Source organism: Pan paniscus, chromosome 2 (genome assembly GCF_029289425.2).
Source record: "Pan paniscus chromosome 2, NHGRI_mPanPan1-v2.0_pri, whole genome shotgun sequence".
NCBI classification, from domain to species: Eukaryota; Metazoa; Chordata; class Mammalia; order Primates; family Hominidae; genus Pan; species Pan paniscus.
The window spans coordinates 52,386,321-52,405,617 of NC_085926.1; the positions used below are offsets into that span (position 1 = coordinate 52,386,321).

Below are 19,297 nucleotides of genomic sequence, written 5' to 3' on the forward strand. Positions count from 1 at the left end.
CACCCACCAGGCACCACCACCCCACCCCAGCCAGGCATAGCAAGGGCAGTGGTGAGCCGCAGAGCCTCAGGCTGGCTCTCAGTCCCTGCAACCCCTTCTTTTCCCCTTCCCTTACAGGAGAAGGACAATGGGCTGGATGTGTTCAAGTTGAGTGACCGCGACTTCCTGCGCAGCATGGAGAACGCCATCCGCTTTGGCAAGCCATGTCTCCTGGAGAACGTGGGCGAGGAGCTAGACCCAGCCCTGGAGCCGGTGCTGCTCAAGCAGGTGGGTCTGCAGTGGTGATGGCAGGGTGGCAGTAGGCCTGGACAGGGCAGTCCCCTTCCCCTGCCCCACTGGTGATGCTCAGGCCACAGTACCCACCGGTCCCACCCACCACAGACGTACAAGCAGCAGGGAAACACGGTGCTGAAGCTGGGGGACACGGTGATCCCCTACCATGAGGACTTCAGGATGTACATCACCACCAAGCTGCCCAACCCACACTACACGCCCGAGATCTCCACCAAACTCACCCTCATCAACTTCACCCTGTCGCCCAGGTGAGCCCCCACTCTTGGGGACGCCTAAGCATCAGCTCTGCCTCTGCCTGCCCAGCTGCTCCTCTCCCACCCCCAGGCCGGGAGTCAGTGGGACTTTCCCCCACTCAAAGTCTCCACCAGTTTCACCCCAGGCACTCACGTTCGAAGCCTTTCTAGCACTTCCACCAGCTCCTCCTACCCACTACTGTTTCCACCTAAGAACCTTCATCCCCACCTCATCCAGATCCCTGGTCAGGGTCCCCAGCCTCTGTGTCTAGCACCAGCCTCACCTCCTCCAGGGACCCCTTCTCTCCTACTGAGCCCTCGCCAGGCCCTGTGCCCTCATCCTCAGAGCTGACCCAGAGCCCTGAGTCGGGCACACTCTGGCTCTTTGAACCCAAATGCCCTGCTTCTTATCCTTGCTGCTACGAGCCTGGGCACTGTGGTTTTCGCTGGCCATCCATACACAGCCCACAGCCCACAGGCCTGCTTTGTGCTAAGGCCTCCATTTCAGTGGTCAGTGTGAACCTCTCCACAAAGCAGGGGGCAAAAACACCCTGAAGGCCTGCCCTGGGTATCACAGCCCCCACTTGCCAAGGAGGTATTGTCCAGAGACCCCAGCCGCTCACACATCCAACTGCTCAGCCCCTTCTAGGATTCCAGGCTGCCACCCAAGGTCTCACTGAGAACTGATGTCTTTGAAGGCAGGCTCTGCACTAGCCCTGCAGCCTGAGATGGAGGCTAGGCCTCCTAGGCCAACACTGGCAAGGATGCTGGGCTCTTGGAGCCCCAGAAGCACAGGTGGATGGGTGAGCAGGTTCACGACTAGCCCTCTGGGGCCCACCAGGTATTACAGACTTGGTGTCCCCTGCCCCCGGCAGTGGCCTAGAGGACCAGCTACTGGGCCAGGTAGTGGCAGAGGAGCGACCCGACCTGGAGGAGGCCAAGAACCAGCTGATTATCAGTAATGCCAAGATGCGCCAGGAGCTGAAGGACATTGAGGACCAAATTCTGTACCGGCTCAGCTCCTCCGAGGGCAACCCTGTAGATGACATGGAACTCATCAAGGTGCTGGAAGCCTCCAAGATGAAGGCTGCTGAGATCCAGGTCAGCTGCTGCCTGCCCACCCACCTGCCCCAGGAGTGCCCCGGGCCTGCCCCCCACCTCTCCCTGCCTGCCCTAGGCCTGCCCCCCAAACCCCCTGCCTTCTGCTCTTTGACCCCTCCCCCCACCCACTACACCCACAGGCCAAAGTCAGAATTGCAGAGCAGACGGAGAAGGACATCGACCTGACGCGCATGGAGTACATACCCGTGGCCGTCCGCACCCAGATCCTCTTCTTCTGTGTGTCCGACCTGGCCAACGTGGACCCCATGTACCAGTACTCCCTCGAGTGGTTTCTCAACATCTTCCTCTCGGGCATCGCCAACTCAGAGAGAGCAGGTAGCACCGGCATGCCAGGCTCCTACCCTGCACAGATATGACCCATGTGGACACATTTCCACTGTGGGGCACACACAAACTCACAACTGTGTTCACTGGCGTACACTCTCCTCTTAGACTCACAATACATAAGAATGCACACAGCACGCCTACCCTCCTCCGAGCCCCTTCACTGGGAACACCAAGTGCCCAAGAGGAGGCCCAGGCTGCCCCTACGGCTGCTGGGGAGACTGGCTAGGCTGGGCTGGACCCCGGGGCTCTTCCTTCCTCTCACCTCTCCGCGCTGCCATCACTTCTCCACTCCACAGACAACCTGAAGAAGCGCATCTCCAACATCAACCGCTACCTGACCTACAGCCTCTACAGCAACGTCTGCCGCAGCCTCTTTGAGAAGCACAAGCTGATGTTTGCCTTCCTGCTGTGTGTTCGCATCATGATGAACGAGGGCAAAATCAACCAGGTGCTGGCAGAGACACCCAGGACAGACTGCCTGAGGGGTGGCCCTGTGGCAGGGCCTGAGAACAGGGTGGAAGGAAAGGGAAAGCCAGGCATGAAGGCACCGCGAGAGCAAAGTGGCAGAGGAAACACAATTCCTTGATTAAAAGCAGCCAGGGCCGGGCACGGTGACTCACGCCTGCAATCCCAGCACTTTGGGAGGCCGAGGCAGATGGATCACTTGAGGCCAGGAGTTCAAGACCACCCTGGTCTCTACTAAAAATACAAAAATTAGCTGGGTGTGGTGGTGCACGCCTGTAATCCCAGCTACTCAGGAGGCTGAGGCAGGAGAATCGCTTGAACCCAGAAGGTGGAGGTTGCAGTGGGCTGAGATCGTGCCACTGCACTCCAGCCTGGAAGACAGAGCGATATTCTGTCTCAAAATAAATAAATAAAAGCAGCCAGAAGACCCTGGGTTAATTGTGCTCCAACCAATGGCTCAAGGTTCAAGAAGGCCAATGTTGTGAGCACAGGCCTTCTCGAGCCTTGAGTGTGCTGGTGAGCACAAAGACTGTCCCCAGGGACGGACTGTCCTGAGCCTCCCACATCTGCTTGGCCAGGAACTCACACTCTCATGAAGCCCTATGCATTTCGTGGTGCAGCGGAAAGCCCTGCCGAGACAGTGAGAGTGACAGCCACCACTGTCAGAGCCCTAACTGCGTGCCTGGCACAGGACTCTGGCCTGGGAAGCAGTCAGCCTTCTGATTCTTTCTACTCCCAAATGAGGAGGCAGAGGCCCAGAGAAGTCACATCTCTTGCCCTAAGGGCACACAGCCAGGAAAAGGCAGGGTGGGAACACTAACCCAGACCTGTTTGACTACCACCCCCAAGGGAGACTCAGTTTCTCCAGGTGAGGGTGGTTGGAGAGGCACTACTGGGTGGGGGTGCCCAGAGCAGGAGGAGCTGGCCAGGGCCTGGGCATCAGCCTCCCCCTGTCCCCTGCCAGAGTGAGTGGCGATACCTCCTGTCCGGGGGCTCCATCTCGATCATGACTGAGAATCCGGCACCGGACTGGCTGTCAGACCGGGCTTGGCGAGACATCCTAGCACTCTCGAACCTGCCAACCTTTTCCTCCTTCTCTTCCGACTTCGTGAAGCACCTCTCAGAATTCCGGGTCATCTTCGACAGCCTTGAGCCCCACCGGTTAGCTGGGCCCCAGAATATGGCAGGATGAGCCCATCGAGGGGATGAGTCCCTAGGAAAGGCTTGTCTGGGAGCCTTCTCTAAGGGGCCACCCAGGGTTGCCCTGTGGCTGTGGCCACATCTCCTCTGTGCCTCCAGTGCCATACCCCTGGGATAGCCCACTCTTCCCCAGCTGTCCGGCTGGCCGAATCCCTGGGGCCACCAACCTCCTTCCAACAGGCTGGCTCTCAGGGAGGTGTGGGCCACTGTTGCAGGGAGCCTTTGCCTGGCATCTGGGACCAGTACCTAGACCAGTTCCAGAAGCTGCTAGTCCTCCGCTGCCTGCGTGGGGACAAGGTTACCAACGCCATGCAGGACTTTGTGGCCACCAACCTGGAGCCACGCTTCATTGAGCCCCAGGCAAGTGCTGGAACCCTGGCAGGACTGGCACCTTGAGCTTGTCCCCACCCTGGGTCCCAGGGCCCTGGCTGCATCTGGATAGACTACTTGGCCAGGCCAGGACCCCTGCTTGCTCCCTAAAGGCTCTGAGAGGTTCCAGCCCCCACCAGGAAGCCCACTGGGGACCACTCTGAGAACCCCAGATCCCCCTCCCTTGCCCCGATCTCTCTGCAGCCCCAGGTGGTCTCAGCATCTCCCCCTGCCCTTGCAGACAGCCAATCTGTCAGTGGTGTTCAAAGACTCCAACTCCACCACACCCCTCATCTTTGTGCTGTCACCCGGCACAGACCCTGCTGCCGACCTCTACAAGTTTGCGGAAGAAATGAAGTTCTCCAAAAAGCTCTCTGCCATCTCCCTGGGCCAGGGGCAGGTCAGGGCTAGGCAGGGAGGAAGGGAGTGGGCTGGGGGGTGGGCAAGCTGGCCCCCTGCTCAGTGCTCTTGCCCCTGCAGGGCCCTCGGGCAGAAGCCATGATGCTCAGCTCCATAGAGAGGGGCAAATGGGTCTTCTTCCAGAACTGCCACCTGGCACCAAGCTGGATGCCAGCCCTAGAACGCCTCATCGAGCACATCAACCCCGACAAGGTGTGTTGCCCTGCCCATCACAGACCCAGTGGGGCCTCCTCTGCATCCATCGGGGACTAATGAGGCAGAAATAAGAGAATCATGCAAAGCACTCCGCCCAGCCTCCAGCATGTGGCAAGTGCTCAGCAACTGACATGTGCCACGCATCGACATCATTAATCCTCTCAATCCACCCCCACCCCCAGTTACCTGTACAAGCGGTGATGTGACTTGTCCAGGGACACCCAGCACAGACCGTGACCTGGGACTTGCCAAAGCCCTTTTTTTTTTTTTTTTTTTTCAGACGGAGTCTCACTCTGTCACCGGGGCTGGGGTGCAGTGGTGCAATCTCGGTTCACTGCAACCTCCACCTCCCGAGTTCAAGCGATTCTTCTGCCTCAGCCTCCCGAGTAGCTGGTAGTAACCCGCCACTATGCCCAGCTAATTTTTTGTATTTTTAGTGGAGATGGCATTTCACCATGTTGGCCAGGCTGTTCTCAAACTCCTGACCTCGTGATTCGCCTGCCTTGGCCTTCCAAAGTGCTGGGATTACAGACGTGAGCCACTGCGCCCAGCCAAAAGCCCAATTCTTAACCAGTTGTCTGTGCAGCCTCGCCTGACCCACCTCAGGGTCCCTGGGCAGGAGGGAGCCTGGTGTCAGGGTGGCCACCAGATATGGGTCTCAATGCTCACGTGGAGCCATGGCCACCAGGTACACAGGGACTTCCGCCTCTGGCTCACCAGCCTGCCCAGCAACAAGTTCCCAGTGTCCATCCTGCAGAACGGCTCCAAGATGACCATTGAGCCGCCACACGGTGTCAAGGCCAACCTGCTGAAGTCCTATAGTAGCCTTGGTGAAGACTTCCTCAACTCCTGCCACAAGGTGAGGCACACTTGGTGCAGGCCTACCCTACCTGCCCCTGTCCCCGCTCCTCACCTCCCCTGCCTCCCACCTCCCCCAGGTGATGGAGTTCAAGTCTCTGCTGCTATCTCTGTGCTTGTTCCATGGGAACGCCCTGGAGCGCCGTAAGTTTGGGCCCCTGGGCTTCAACATCCCCTATGAGTTCACGGATGGAGATCTGCGCATCTGCATCAGCCAGCTCAAGATGTTCCTGGACGAATATGATGACATCCCCTACAAGGTGGGCCTGGGGCAGACTGGGGCCTGGGGGACTGGGCACTTAGGGGAGCCCTCACCCACCCACCCCATAGGTCCTCAAGTACACGGCAGGGGAGATCAATTACGGGGGCCGTGTCACTGATGACTGGGACCGGCGCTGCATCATGAACATCCTGGAGGACTTCTACAACCCTGACGTGCTCTCCCCTGAGCACAGCTACAGCGCCTCGGGCATCTACCACCAGATCCCGCCTACCTACGACCTCCACGTGAGTCCAGCCCAAAGGGCTGCACAGGAGGGGCCTGCCAGCCTGGGGTTCTGGGGTACCATGAGCACCTTGGTGCTGGGTGGGAGGAGATGCAGCCCCCACCCTCCATCAGCTGTCTTTTCATCAGTCAATCCATCCCATCCCACAAAGACAGCCTTGGCGAGGGAGTCAGACCCTGCCCGCTGGGGCTCGCCTCTGCGAGTGAACTCCTGGTCAGCCACTCCCTGGGTGGAATTACTCAGTGAAGGCTTGGGGCAGCTCCTCCAAGGCAGTAACCAGGCCCAGACTCCACAGTCAGGGAGGGCTGCCACAGAAATGATGCTTCCCCTAAGATGTGTGAGGAGAAGCCATGAGCCAGGGCTGGGTTGTGTGGGTCATCATTGCAAAGGGCCTGTGGCAGGAGGGAGCCTGACAAATTTGGGCCACTGAATAGAGGGGCAGGGAATGGATGGCAGTAACAAGGAGGCTGGGAGGGAAGCAAGGGCCACACCACACAGTGCCTCAGAGGCCTGGAGTCCCAAGAGCAGGGACATGCATAAGGGTTATGAGCAGGAGTGACAAGTGGGGGATGTGACAAGTGGGGATGTGCTCCATTGGAGGGTAACTCTGAAGGCTGGGGCAGAGCAAGCCAGGGGCTTCCATGTTGGCCTCCTCTCTCCTAGGGCTACCTCTCCTACATCAAGAGCCTCCCACTCAATGATATGCCTGAGATCTTTGGCCTGCATGACAATGCCAACATCACCTTTGCCCAGAACGAGACGTTCGCCCTCCTGGGCACCATCATCCAGCTGCAACCCAAATCATCTTCTGCAGGCAGCCAGGGCCGGGAGGAGGTGGGTGGTGTCAGAGTAAGGGGCCCAAGGGCTGGACGGGCTGGGCTTCACCATCCTGCCCACTCCCCTGTGGGAAGGACCCCTGTGCATGTGGAATCCCACAGGGGATAAGGGGGCCCAGCCTTGACCCCCCAGTGTTCCTTTGCCCCTGCAGATAGTGGAGGACGTCACCCAAAACATTCTGCTCAAGGTGCCTGAGCCTATCAACTTGCAATGGGTGATGGCCAAGTACCCAGTGCTGTATGAGGAATCAATGAACACAGTGCTAGTACAAGAGGTCATTAGGTAATCACCCCGCCATACCCCTGCCCCGAGTCAGCGGCCACTGGACTGTAGAGAAATGACAATAGGGGTTACTATGGGCCAGGTGCCATGCCAAGTGCTACACATCCTCTAACTCAGCTATTTTTTGTTGTTGTTGTTGACACGGAGTCTCTCTCTGTTGCCATGCTGGAGTGCAGCGGTGTGATCTCAGCTCACTGCAACCTCCACCTCCCAGGTTCAAGCGATTCTCCTGCCTCAGCTTCCTGAATAGCTGGGACTATAGGCGCACACCACCTAATTAGCGCGCCCAGCTAATTTTTGTATTTTTAATAGAGACGGGGTTTCACCATGTTGGCCAGGATGGTCTCGATCTCCTGACCTCATGATCCGCCTGCCTCGGCCTCCCAAAGTGCTGGGATTACAGGCATGAGCCACCGCACCTGGCCAACTCAGCCATATTTTTATTATTCACATCTTGTAGACGAGTAAACTGTGACCCCAAAATGTTCCGTAAGCTATCCAAGTCCAACTTCACACATTTGCTAAGGGCCAGAGCTGGGATTTGTACCCAGGCCACCTGACCCAGCTCTCTGCTCTTAGCCTCTATGTTTTGCCATTGTTTTTCACTCTGTGGCCTTGAGCTGCGGAGCATAGCTACTGCCACGTGACCCCAGCCCACTACCTATTCTCTTGCCACTGGCCTCACAGGTACAATCGGCTGCTGCAGGTGATCACACAGACACTGCAAGACCTACTCAAGGCACTCAAGGGGCTGGTAGTGATGTCCTCTCAGCTGGAGCTAATGGCTGCCAGCCTGTACAACAATACTGTGCCTGAGCTCTGGAGTGCCAAGGCCTACCCATCGCTCAAGCCTCTGTCATCATGGGTCATGGACCTGCTGCAACGCCTGGACTTTCTGCAGGCCTGGATCCAAGATGGCATCCCAGCTGTCTTCTGGATCAGTGGCTTCTTCTTCCCCCAGGCTTTCTTAACAGGCACTCTGCAGAATTTTGCCCGCAAATTTGTCATCTCCATTGACACCATCTCCTTTGATTTCAAGGTCTGGGCACAGCCAGGGCCAGGTCAGGTGACAGGCTAGGGTACAGCCCAGGGAGGAGAGGCTCTGAGGCCACGGTTGGTTGGCAGTTGGGGGACCCCTAAGCCAGGGCATGGAAAGATCCAAGCCAGAAGAGGCCATGAGTCCCAGGAACGGGTCTGGGCTGGGTCCATCAGAAATCCACAGGGGCAGGGCACAGACCACAGGCCATGGGCTAAAGTGTTAGGTACATGATGATGGGCAGGCAGGCAGCATTAGGCAGCTCTCTCAGAAGGGAGTTTTGTGCCTCCTAACCCAGATTCTGGGTATTGTTATGTGTGTGGGGTGTGTCTGTGTCTACCCACAGGTGATGTTTGAGGCACCATCAGAGTTAACACAAAGACCCCAAGTAGGGTGCTATATCCATGGATTATTCCTGGAAGGTGCCCGCTGGGATCCAGAGGCCTTCCAGCTGGCTGAATCTCAGCCCAAGGAGCTGTACACAGAGATGGCCGTTATCTGGGTCTTGCCAACACCCAACCGCAAGGCCCAGGACCAGGACTTTTACCTGTGCCCCATCTACAAGACACTGACTCGTGCTGGTATGAGGCCTGGGACGGGAGCCTACACTATGGGCGGGGACCCAGGACTAACCCAGCCCAGCCCAAGCCAGTCACTTATCCAGGTTAGCTGAACAAGGAAGGACAACAGAGATTTGGGCCAGGCCAGCAAGCAGCAGGCAGGTTAATGCCCAAGGCCTGCCATCTGGCTGTGGGGAGCACCCCTGAACTCCTATCTTGCATGCCTCCCTCAGCAGGCCCACCTTGGGCCCCAAGAGCCTACAAGCCCCAGCCTGTCATTGGGAGTTCAGAGGGGTAACTGAGGCCCAGGGCAGGAACTTGTCTGGACTAGGTCCATCAGAGAATGAAAAGTGGCATCAACTCTGCCATCCTTATCTTCAGTCCCCAATACAGTAACCCTGGGCAGGCTTGAACCCTGGCCAGACCCCCTCACCAGGTAGGCTTCCTCTTGGGTCAGGGCCCCCTCCCTGTCCTCAGCTTAGTCTGCCCACTGCCCTGCCCCTACGCTATCCCTGCTAGTAGTAATAGGGCATGACCTAACCCGTCCCCCTCCTTGCCCATTCCAGGAACACTATCAACCACAGGACACTCTACCAACTATATCATTGCTGTGGAGATCCCCACCCATCAGCCCCAGCGACACTGGATAAAGCGTGGTGTGGCCCTCATCTGTGCCCTGGACTACTAGACTCAGACAGAAGGGCTGGGGCCATTAAAGTTGAATTTTCTAAGCAGTCCAGCTGTGCCTTAGCTGCTTGCATGAGGACCCCTCTGCAGGACTCACTGCCAGGGGGCTGGTGAGGGGCTGCAGCAGCCTCAGCAGACGATGCAGTCGGCAGAGGAGAGTGGGACAGAGGCGGCAGCTTTGACCTGCTTTACCTGTCCAAACGCAACAAGGAAGAGATGCCCAGCACCCTCCCAGGGAGAACACACCAGGCGAGATTAGATTAGAGGCAGCCCCGCCTCTTTGACCCACAGTCCCAGCACCTCTCCAGGCTGCAAAGCCACAGATTTGGTGAAAGCCATGGCCCTCTCCCCAGAAAGTGCACCCTGTCTACAGTCCACCTGAAGCCCCTCCTCAGCTCAGGTCCTAAATCCCAGGCCTAGGATTCCAAGGATCTCTGGCCTAAGACAGCTGGACACTCAAGGATCATATACTTCTTACCTTTCTGGTCCCAGGGCCCTAGGCCCACGAGGTCTAGTAAGGCCCTCCCTCCCACCACACACGTCTAGCCCAGCCTCCATATCTCAGGCCAGCAACCACAGGAGGGTTCATTTCTCAGGAGATTCTTAGGAGAGTTTTATTCATTCATTGATCCAGTATTTACAGGGGCTAGAGGGGTCAAGCTGTGCTCAGCCCAGAGGCAGCTACCACACTTGCCAGCACCCCCCACTCAGTCACTATGTACAGATAAAGGGGCCTGCTTGGATCACCTTTTTCAAAGCCATCTGGCAGAGGCCATGGGGCTGTGTTGGGGCCTGGGCTCCAACGGGTTGTCTTGATCCTGCTGTCCCCCACCCTGAGTGCCTTGCAGAGGCTGAGGAAACTGGAGTAGCAGGAAGAGCTGAGTGGTGCCAGCTTCCTATAAGCAACCCTGTCTCTGCTACCCCTGAGAGGGAGACATGGTAATACTGAGGGGCTGGACAGAGGCTCTTCTGAGCCTCAAGCGCCAGGGACAGAGACCTAGAGCCCAATTTAGGCCCATAGCTAGGGCCACAACACTGAAGGCGAAGAGCCCTAGAACCTTGCTATGGAGAGCAGTCTTGAACAGCCTGGCTAGAACAAGGAAGACAGTTCACAGGCCACTGAACAGTTCCCACATGCTCTGCTCAGGCCATGGGATCCCAGCAGCCTGCTCACCCCAACCCCACTGGGACACCCTACTCCCAACCCAGCCCAATGCTGGGTCCCTGAGTTTGGCACTCTCCTAAGAGGAATGAAGAGAGAAGGCCTGGCTTCCTTACAACAGAGACAGGCTGGTGGCTGGGGCTAGAGCAGCAGGGCCCAGAGCCCAGGGCCCACCCAGGCCCCCAGCTAGGACCCTGTAGTTGGGACCATGGCATGATACAAGGACCTGGGCCCACCAGGACAGCTCCTAGGAGAGAAAGCATAGTCAGGTAGGAACTTATGTCAACATGGTGGCATGCTGGGTTGGAGCCCAGAAAAATAGATGTCTCTGATAGGTAAAATATATATTCTGCTGCCCAGGCAGAAGAGCCAGGTCCTGCTGCTCCACAGCCGGCTGTGGAGGAAGCTGCAGTACCTTGCTGTGCCCCAACTCCAGATGCTGCCTCCTGAGCACTACGGGGCTGATCTGCCGTGTCAGGCCTCAGGGCACGATGGAAGGATTGTGGCCTGGTTCCTCCCATTCCCAGGGCCTGGACTCTGGCTGGGACTATTCAGTAATACTGGGAAAAGGGGAAGTGGGGCAGGGAAGGACCCTGGTGAGGGCCACACGGCAAGAGTGGGCTGCAGAGTCAGGGCCAGCAGTCCTCACTGGCGCTTGGCCTTGTAGGGGCGAGAGCGTTTCCGCCGGTCAGGCTTCCGCTGCTTGTGGAGCCGGCCGATGCTGACCCCTTGGCGCCGCCGCACGGAGATGTTCTGCTCCACTAGGTTGGCCAGCATGCCTGCGAAGAGGTAGAGACCCTTGAGCAGGTGCTGGCTGCCTCAGGCCAGGAGCTGAGGCTCTCATGGCCCTCCCTGTGCCCCAAGGTCTGCTCAAGCCTCAGGAGAGGCCAGGGGAGGAGAGCTGAAGGACACGACCCTCAGCAGGGCATTCCAGTTAAGATAGCAGCGCATCCCCTCACCTTCCTGAGCCAGCATGGAGATAAAGGTGCAGATGAACTCATCGTAGTTGTGGGTCCTTCTCTGGTCATCAATCTGTAGGAGAGAAGAAGACTGAGAGCACTGGAGCCAATCTTGCCAGAGCAGCCACCAGTGGACCTCGGGAGAGGCCAGATCAGGCAACTGGAGAAATCACCCACCTTGAACTTCTTCCTCTTCTCTACTTCTTCCTTGAGGCACGCCTCATAGTTTGCAATCTCAGCCTCCACACACTTCAGCAGTGCCAGCAGCTCCTGCCAAAACCCAGCATTGCACCTCTGATGGGGGCGGGCCAGCAACAAAGCCCCATGAGCAATAGGCAGCTAGAGGCAAGGATGAGCAGCGAGTCCATGCCTATCAAGGCCCCTGCCACCACCCAACCCAGAAAGTCTTCTGGCACATGGCTCCAGCCACCAATCTTCACACCAAAGTTCCAATCAAGAACTTGGCACCTGGGCAGGAGGAGCTCAGGCCTTACCCTCTGCCAGGATTAAAGGAGAAAACCACAACGGAGGCTCACCTTGGGTGAGTATTTCTCCCCACTCAAGGGCTCGCCAGGCCTCACCATCCCCGTCTTCTCTCTGCTGTCCGTGGCTTCCACGACCTCCTTCTCCACTGGGCTGCTGGAACCCTGGCTGCCTTGGATTGGTCTGATAGAGGGCGAGGAACCCTTCCCACCCTCTGGGAAGAGAGGTCACAAGAAAATCATCAGAGTGCAGGACACTTTGTGGTCACTTGGCCACTTCCCTCCTCCCTCCTGGGTGCACCAAGTGGCCAGTGAGCCAGTCCAAGGCCCACCTGTCAGCGCCAGGGGACTCAGCACCCCATCCTCAGCCAGGTGCAGCAGGCCTGTGCTGATGACAGGACCCAGATCACGGACAGCACGGTTGTAGCGTATGCAGTCAACACGCAGCAGGCTGTCATCCTCTCCAAAAAGCACCTTGGAGATGTGGGAGGTAACAGGGCTGGAGGGCCGCGTCGGGTTGGCTGAGCGGATAGGCGAGCGCAGTGGCGAGTTGAAAGCACTGCCGATCTCAGAGGCCGTGTCTGTACTCTCATTGCTGGGGGTGGGTGAGGGCTGCGAGTGTGTGGGCACTGCCACAGCCGGACTCCCAGCCCCGCTGCTAGTCTTGATGGACAGAGGAATTGAGAGGTCCTTCTGGGACTCTTTGAGCTTCTCAGCCAAGACGTTGATGGTGTTGGGCTGCAGCACTGACAGTTGCCCATCAGCAGAACCGCTCAATGCCCCTGGCTTCCCTGTTCCCTTCCCCTTATACCTGTGGGGCCCGAGAAGATGTGAAGCAAGGGAATGGGCCAGGTGACCATACCCAGCAGTACCCAGAATGGCTTAAATACATCCCGACCTCCAGGGGCTGACCCTAAAACTCCTTATACTTGGTCCAAGCAACTTGAACTAGCCATGCTAAGCCTGGCATCAAGTTCTGACAGCTGCAGCCAAGTGTCCTCAAAAGACACTTCCTCTATTCCAGCCATCCCACTCCTGGCCTTTTGCCAATGCCCTGTGTTCCAGCAAAGCTGCCTCCCCACCACCCACATCTCCTCCATCCCTGCCCCAACCAATCCTTCAAGGCCTGGCTAAAAGGCCACTTCCAATAGGACATGATATAAGCTTATGTGCTCAGCCTTACCCCCCAGCCCACCAAAAACTTCCTGGGGACCTGGGGTCAGCCCCATCATGCCAGCCTCCCCCAGGGCCCCAAACTCCGCAGGTGCTCAACATTATCTGCTGCAGGGCATTCTCAGACACAGACTGAGATATTCAGGATGGGATCTGAAGCACCTAGAACCTGGTAGCCTTAGAAAGCTGGGCTGACCTAAGGGCAGAGTTGGTGTTCTGCACGTCATCCTCCTCGTCATCCTCATAGTCATCCTCGTCATCTGAGTACTGCTGGGGTGGGCGGACTGGAACTCGGCTGCGGCCCACACCTGCCGCCAGGTCTTCTTCCTCCTGGGACAAAGACCAGGGCAGTTACAAACAAGTGCTGCTCGGCCCAGGCTGAGCCTAGACACTCACAGCCAGAGAGAAAGCCAACATGGTTTTCCAGACTGAGTCAGCAGAACCCCTCCAGCTGTTCCATGGCCTGTCCTTGGCTTGTGGGGAGGCTGCCACCCACTTACACTGGATAGAACCCCACGGAGGGGTTTTAAGAGAAACAGAGTGCCCTGAAACACATGCCTTTATTTTGCCAGTAAAACCCAACCCATAAAGTTGTACCAAGGAGCGTGACCTAAACATTTAATCCCACAGCCACGTAACTAGATTAAATGCAAAGGAGCTCTCCCTGCCTCCCTAAGCTCCTGCTGTTGTGGGGGCCTTTTCGTATCAGGCAGAGGAACCTAGCAACCCAGGCCCAGGCAGCTTGACCCAGCCATGCCAAGGATGAACACCAAGGAACCACATGGGAAAATTGCCTGTTGCAGTCTCTCAAGAGAATCAAGTAGAGAATCCTGCAAGGGTGCTCCCAGCTTACCTGCATGGGGGACTTGGCATAATTGTGATTGTCTAGAAAGGCCGGCAGCCGCTGGACAATGGGAGTGGGGTTGGGGGGAACCCCATTGAGGCTGCTGCCTGGAGGCTTCACCACCAGCTTGGGTTTGTTGGGAGGGCTGTGGGATGGGGCTTGTGCGCATGAACCAGCCGCCTCCTCTGCACCATCTGAGACAGGGCAAGAACACAGGCAGGACCTCCAGTAGGATCTCCAAGAAAAGCTCACAGTCTCCCCGGCCCTGTGAACCAGCACTTCCCAGAGAAGAACAGCCCAGCCAGCTGGTGCAATGGGAGTCAGCAAGCTCTAAGTCATGATCCCGCAATGAGACAGGGCAAAGAATGAGATGGGAAAAAAGAAGCAGGAAAAAAAAAAAAAAAAACACCTCTAGAGAAAACAAGAAAGGGAGTGTACATTACAGAGAAGGGCCCAGGGGCCTGTGGTAACAGCGGCCCTTTACAGGTGCCTTTCTTTAGGGAAGGACTGCTCTCCCTCTACCTTCTGACGGGGGAAGAACACTGCCCAAGGACATCCCCAGAAAAAGACTTTCCCTGCTTAGGCCTCCCATGTCAGACATTAGGGGGTGGCTCTGAGGTCCACAAGAGGTCCCAAACCCCCCAGTACCTGTGTGGTTGCCCTCAGAGGCTGCAGGGGCCCTGTTTGCTTCCAGCACCAGCGGGGACTTGTTGCTGGCTGACTTGGACTCCTCAGGCAGCTGTGACTCTTGAGACTTGTGGGTCTGAATCAGCTCTGGCTGTGTTACTCTTATCAGCTAACAACAGAATCCAGGGCTCAGAGGAGAAAGGGTAGACCCGGGCTTCTACCTTAAATAGCTAAGGGCTGAGGACCTAAAGGAATAATGGCCTTGGCTCTACGCATTCACTCACAGGGAAATAAAACACCCAAACCCAAACTTCCTTTTAGAAGCTATTCTCCCTCCCCACTCCAAGTCCCACCTTTCCCACAATGGGGGCAAAGAAAAGACGTGGTTAGCTGAAGCCCAGATCTACAAGAGAGTATGTTCACGAATCAGAGACAAATGCTGTGGGGGAAGGGAGGAGGAATGCAGGGAGGGTTGGGCTGGGCAGAGGCCAGGAAGAAAGGGCACCTACCTGCTGCAGAGCCTCTAGTACTGTCTGACGGTTCACCTTCAGCACATGCAGCCTGGCCTCATACTTGATCCTGCGGTCGGGCACCACTGCCATCAGGTTGAAGCGGATGTCGTGGTAGGGCTCCCTGCAGTCACAGCCGCAGCCGTGAGAGCAGCTCCCGCCCCGGCCCCGCCATCAGGTTGAGGCAGATATCCTGGCAGGGCTCCCTGCAGTCACACCTGCAGCTGTAAGTATAGGCCCCACCCCAACAGGCAGGCAGCGACTAGCCATACATGCCAGGCACCTGAGCTGGTACCTTCCAACAAGCTGTATGAGGGGCCTATCTGGAAGTGAACCAGCAGACCTGGGCTGCCTAAGGCTCCACTGAGGCCTGCCCCTCCCCCAGCCCACCCAGGAGCAGGCCACAGGCAGCCCAGGCAGGAAATAAGACAACAAGTTGAGAGCCCATGATCTAAGCCTGATCTTGCCAGATTCACCATATGGCCTTGCAATTTACAAATCACCTGGATACTCTCTGTCCCTCCCAAAGTAGGTACAGCTCCAGAGAGTAGAACAGGGCAGGCACAGGGCCCTTACCCTGCAGTGGCGAGGCCGATACGCTCCATGATGACCCGCCGGGCCTTGTCTGTCCACTCCTCGTCCTCCCCCCAGGGCCCTAGTGGAGACCAAGACAAGGAATCAGCGAGAAGGAAACCCTGAGTTTGGGCAGGCCAGGAGTGGGAAGGAAGACAGAGAAGAGCAGTTGAGCCAGGGAATCAGGAGCTGGTCGGGCAATATGGTGTAGGGTGAAACCCCAGCCAGAGCCGGGTGTCGGTACCGACAACCCCTGCCACTGGGTCCCACATACCAGAGGGCCCTGAGCCCCAGCTCCCTAGGAGGTAGGCAGAGACACCCAACAGGCCTCCAGCTCATGGTGCCTACCATGGTCAATGGGGTAGACCTTCAGCCCATCCAGCTCAAAGAGCCGGCCTGTGATAGGCACATAGCTGACAAAGTGGAACGCCTCCATGGTCCGCACTGCACTAAGGCCATTCTGCTTCTCAGGGAGGTGGCGTGGCTCGGGCCTGGGGAAAAACAGAGTCAGGGCCCAAAAAATGATACTCCCCCTACTCACACCCCACATCAGCTCCCACAGCTCCCACACACCTGGCATGGCTATTATGGGCCTTGGCCAACTCCGGGGCATTGCCAATCGCATATCCTTTGCTCTACGGGGAAGAAAATAAGGCCGTATCAGAATAATTTCTCCTCAGGTAGGACTATGGGTGGAAGGCAAAGCTTCAGAGAGCAGCCTGGAGGCATTCCAGGAATCGGAAGGAACACAGACGAACTTTCTTAAAAGGCTGGTGGGGGCAGAAAAGAGCTCTGGAGCCCCAAAGAGATGGACTGTGCTGGCCTTGCATGGTAATTAGTGGACACTAGGAAGCAACATGGCCTGAGAGGAAAAGTCCTGACAGAGAAGGTTCTGACATGGTGTGACTTAAGGAAACTCTCCTCCCTTCCTAGGCCTGTGTCCTTTCCCCGCAACTGCATCTAAAAACAATGGCCTTACACAATTTATTTAAGAGTCAAATGTAACATAAACAATCATTTGAAAAAGAAACAGCCTAATAGTACCCAATATCATGTGGTAGCATTCCCAGTGGCCCTCAGGGTCAGATCTGCCCAGTTGGCTGTGAGCCAGGATGAAGGCACTGCAGCCTACCTCAGGGCTGAAACCCTTGGTGAAGTCCTTCATGCGACTCAGGGTGGGTCCCAGGTCCACGTTGCTGCAGTTCAGGAGCACGCTCAGCAAGGCATGAGTTGCACAAGAGTTGGGTATCAGCTGTGAAACCAAGAATAGTCACCCATACACAGCACCCCTCACTGCAAGCCCCAAGCCCATATACATCAAGAATGGGGATCCAGAGCAGGTCAGTCATATCTGGACAACTCCCCTTCTCAGCTCCTTTCATCTTTGCCTAATGTTTATTCATTTAACAAGCACCTACCAAATACCCACTGGATATCTGAGGACACAGAGAGTGGACTCAGACACCCTCCTGCTCTAAAGCTGTTCCCTTTAATGAATTAAGAGTTCAGTTCCTTCTGCCAGAGGATTTCTGTAGCTACCACCCCTAGAATCTGCCTATCTCCTCCTCCTGTCTTCCTCCATTTCCACTTCCCAAGCAAAAACATGGCAGCATCCCACCCTCCAAACAAAGCACAGAGTCCAGCAGACCTGGTGGGCAAAGAACATGTTATTCACAATATCATCATCAATCACGGACGTATCATCCACCAAGGTAGAGACCTTTCGCCGGGACCGGCGCTCTTCGATCCATTTGAACAGGAAGATAAATCCATATACAGGGCTGGGGGAAGTAAGGGGCAGAGCCAAATCAGCCAAAGGGGAGAAGACAATCAGCATTCCCTTCTTTCTCCCATTAATCCTTTGCACTGCGTCATCACTCAGGTGTCCTTGCTGTGATCCCCCCTCTCCCCTGGCTTCTTCCCAACACTGTGTCTGAAGTGGCCTTGTGCCCTCACACACCAAAGGCCTGCCACAGGCAAAGCAAAGCATAAGCCTCTGACTGTGATGCTCCAGGAGTCCACCCAGTCTCCTTATGAAGTCTACGGTTCTGGGTAAGAGAAGAAAAGCTGGAACTGAGGGCCAAGGATGGGACAGGGTAGGAACACAAAGTAAGACAAGAACAAAAACTCTGATGAGGAACTGAGGCACTCCTTCTCACTTGTGGGCCCCAATGCAGTCAGGAAAGCAAATGAACACCCACACCAGTCTCTTTTGTTCCAGGAAATTAAAGTAGACTTCTTGGTTCAGTCACGGTTGCTACTGTTGCTACTCTCTTACACATCTATTCTGCAGGACCACTGGGAAAAGACTCTAAGTGTGGGCACCCAGGAGGGGCCTTGTCACCCCAACCAATCAATACAGGATGACTTTGTGTCAGGATTAAAGCCAAGCACACATGGGCACACTAAAGTTAATACATTACACAACTGCACAAAAGGCATTGTGTGACCAGGGTCTTCCCGCTGCAAGGCCAGGAAAGCAGCTGAACCAAAGGATGCTTAGGGGTGGGGAGGGGGCTGCTACAAAAAGGGAAGCGCTAAGGAAAGTTTGGGAGAAAAGAAAGTATCAGTTTGATCAGGAGCGGGCACTCAGAGAGCAAGGCTGCTTCTTTCTGTGAGATTTTACAACGTAGGGTTCCTGGCACTGTCTTCCCTAAGGGGCCCTGTTCTCTGGGACCTTCCCCAGCACTCTGGGTGTAAGGGGCAGCCCTGGTGTACAGCCACTCACCCCTGACATTTGCTCTGAAGGTCGTAGATCTCCTCCACTTGCACCCCTTTGACACCTGCGATGAGGAAAGGAAAGCAGTAGGGAAGGACAGCCCCTGATGAGTGAGGGCGCAGGGGTGGGCCGCCACAGCCCCGGTCCGGCAGGGAGAAAAGGCTCTTACCGAAATCTTCCACGAGCAGGGTGAAGAGGCCTGGGTGGGGCGACAAGAGGAGGGGGTGATGGTCAGGCAGGCGCGTCCCGGGCCCATCCGGCCTCCCCAGCCCCTGGCCCTCCCGGTCCCCTCCTCACCTGGGTCGCTCTCCAGCTCCAGCCAGCCCTTATTCATCTTCCCGCGGGGCGGCCCCTCAGCGCCATGTCCAGGCCCTCCAGCCCCACCGCTGCCCCCACCGGGAGCCCCCACCGCCCCCGGGGCCCCTCAGTCCCACACACAGACAACGGGCCCAGTCGCGTCACCCGCCCGCGCCGGCGGCAGACGTCACCAAGGCGCGACGGCCCTGCTCCGCCTCTGGGCTCGTCTTCCGCCTGTCGGACAGCAGATGCGGGCATGCGCTCGAAGGCGAACGCGCACGCGCGGAGGGACGGGGGCGAAGGGGAGGGACGGGGGCGAAGGGGAGGGGCGGGGGCGAAGGGGAGGGGCGGGGCGGGACGGGGGCGAAGGGGAGGGGAGGGGCGGGGCGGGACGGGGGCGAAGGGGAGGGGCGGGACGAGGCGGGCGAAGGGAAGAGGGGGTCCGGGCGATGCTGAGCGCTGAGGCTCGAGAGGAGGGGCGGGACGGGCGAGGGGAAGGGGCGGGGCCGGGCAGTAGTAGGCCCGGGTGCTGCGAGAGGAGGGGCGGGGCGGGCGAGGGGA

General features: G+C 57.3%; 2 protein-coding genes across 6 annotated transcripts in view; one reads left to right on the forward strand and one right to left on the reverse strand.

Annotated features, from left to right (window-relative positions):
- The window catches only part of DNAH1 (dynein axonemal heavy chain 1), a 109,314-nt gene extending 99,876 nt beyond the window's left edge, over positions 1 to 9,438 (forward strand). Inside the window, exons 65-81 of the mRNA XM_055110010.1 lie at positions 118 to 267; positions 382 to 542; positions 1,403 to 1,628; positions 1,769 to 1,964; positions 2,273 to 2,424; positions 3,406 to 3,602; positions 3,857 to 4,001; positions 4,252 to 4,410; positions 4,491 to 4,622; positions 5,314 to 5,484; positions 5,564 to 5,743; positions 5,814 to 5,990; positions 6,653 to 6,823; positions 6,978 to 7,108; positions 7,796 to 8,147; positions 8,491 to 8,725; positions 9,271 to 9,438. Coding sequence (XP_054965985.1) covers positions 118 to 267; positions 382 to 542; positions 1,403 to 1,628; positions 1,769 to 1,964; positions 2,273 to 2,424; positions 3,406 to 3,602; positions 3,857 to 4,001; positions 4,252 to 4,410; positions 4,491 to 4,622; positions 5,314 to 5,484; positions 5,564 to 5,743; positions 5,814 to 5,990; positions 6,653 to 6,823; positions 6,978 to 7,108; positions 7,796 to 8,147; positions 8,491 to 8,725; positions 9,271 to 9,392 — 3,057 coding nt within the window. The 3' untranslated portion in view covers positions 9,393 to 9,438. The remainder of the gene's footprint in view (positions 1 to 117; positions 268 to 381; positions 543 to 1,402; positions 1,629 to 1,768; positions 1,965 to 2,272; positions 2,425 to 3,405; positions 3,603 to 3,856; positions 4,002 to 4,251; positions 4,411 to 4,490; positions 4,623 to 5,313; positions 5,485 to 5,563; positions 5,744 to 5,813; positions 5,991 to 6,652; positions 6,824 to 6,977; positions 7,109 to 7,795; positions 8,148 to 8,490; positions 8,726 to 9,270) is intronic.
- A 541-nt stretch (positions 9,439 to 9,979) lies between these two features.
- Positions 9,980 to 19,199, reverse strand: BAP1 (BRCA1 associated protein 1). 5 transcript variants are annotated; one of them, XM_003818761.6, is made up of 17 exons: positions 18,737 to 19,199; positions 18,609 to 18,638; positions 18,449 to 18,503; positions 17,369 to 17,501; positions 16,853 to 16,972; positions 16,294 to 16,355; positions 16,069 to 16,211; positions 15,724 to 15,802; positions 15,148 to 15,271; positions 14,660 to 14,807; positions 14,021 to 14,205; positions 13,364 to 13,497; positions 12,327 to 12,805; positions 12,049 to 12,209; positions 11,690 to 11,782; positions 11,513 to 11,585; positions 9,980 to 11,332 (listed from the first exon to the last, which is right to left on the reverse strand). In XM_003818761.6, exons 1-17 carry the CDS (start codon positions 18,771 to 18,773, stop codon positions 11,199 to 11,201), a joined length of 2,190 nt encoding a protein of 729 aa, XP_003818809.1. In that variant the 5' UTR covers positions 18,774 to 19,199; the 3' UTR covers positions 9,980 to 11,198. The 5 variants fall into 5 exon arrangements, with proteins under 5 accessions (XP_003818809.1, XP_014199720.1, XP_063458474.1 ...); XM_014344234.4 differs by having other exon boundaries at positions 11,690 to 11,851; XM_063602404.1 differs by having other exon boundaries at positions 11,690 to 11,851; positions 15,148 to 15,217; positions 18,737 to 19,009.
- Between the last annotated feature and the right edge of the window lie 98 nt (positions 19,200 to 19,297).

Excerpts from the sequence above, each read along its gene's own strand:
- BAP1 (XM_014344234.4), bottom strand. The coding sequence starts at position 18,773 with ATGAATAAGGGCTGGCTGGAGCTGGAGAGCGACCCAG. Across the intron at positions 11,586-11,689 it reads AGAAGAGGAAGAAGTTCAAG|ATTGATGACCAGAGAAGGAC; the intron begins GTGGGTGATTTC and ends TCTCTCCTACAG. Across the intron at positions 11,333-11,512 it reads CTCCATGCTGGCTCAGGAAG|GCATGCTGGCCAACCTAGTG; the intron begins GTGAGGGGATGC and ends ACCTCTTCGCAG.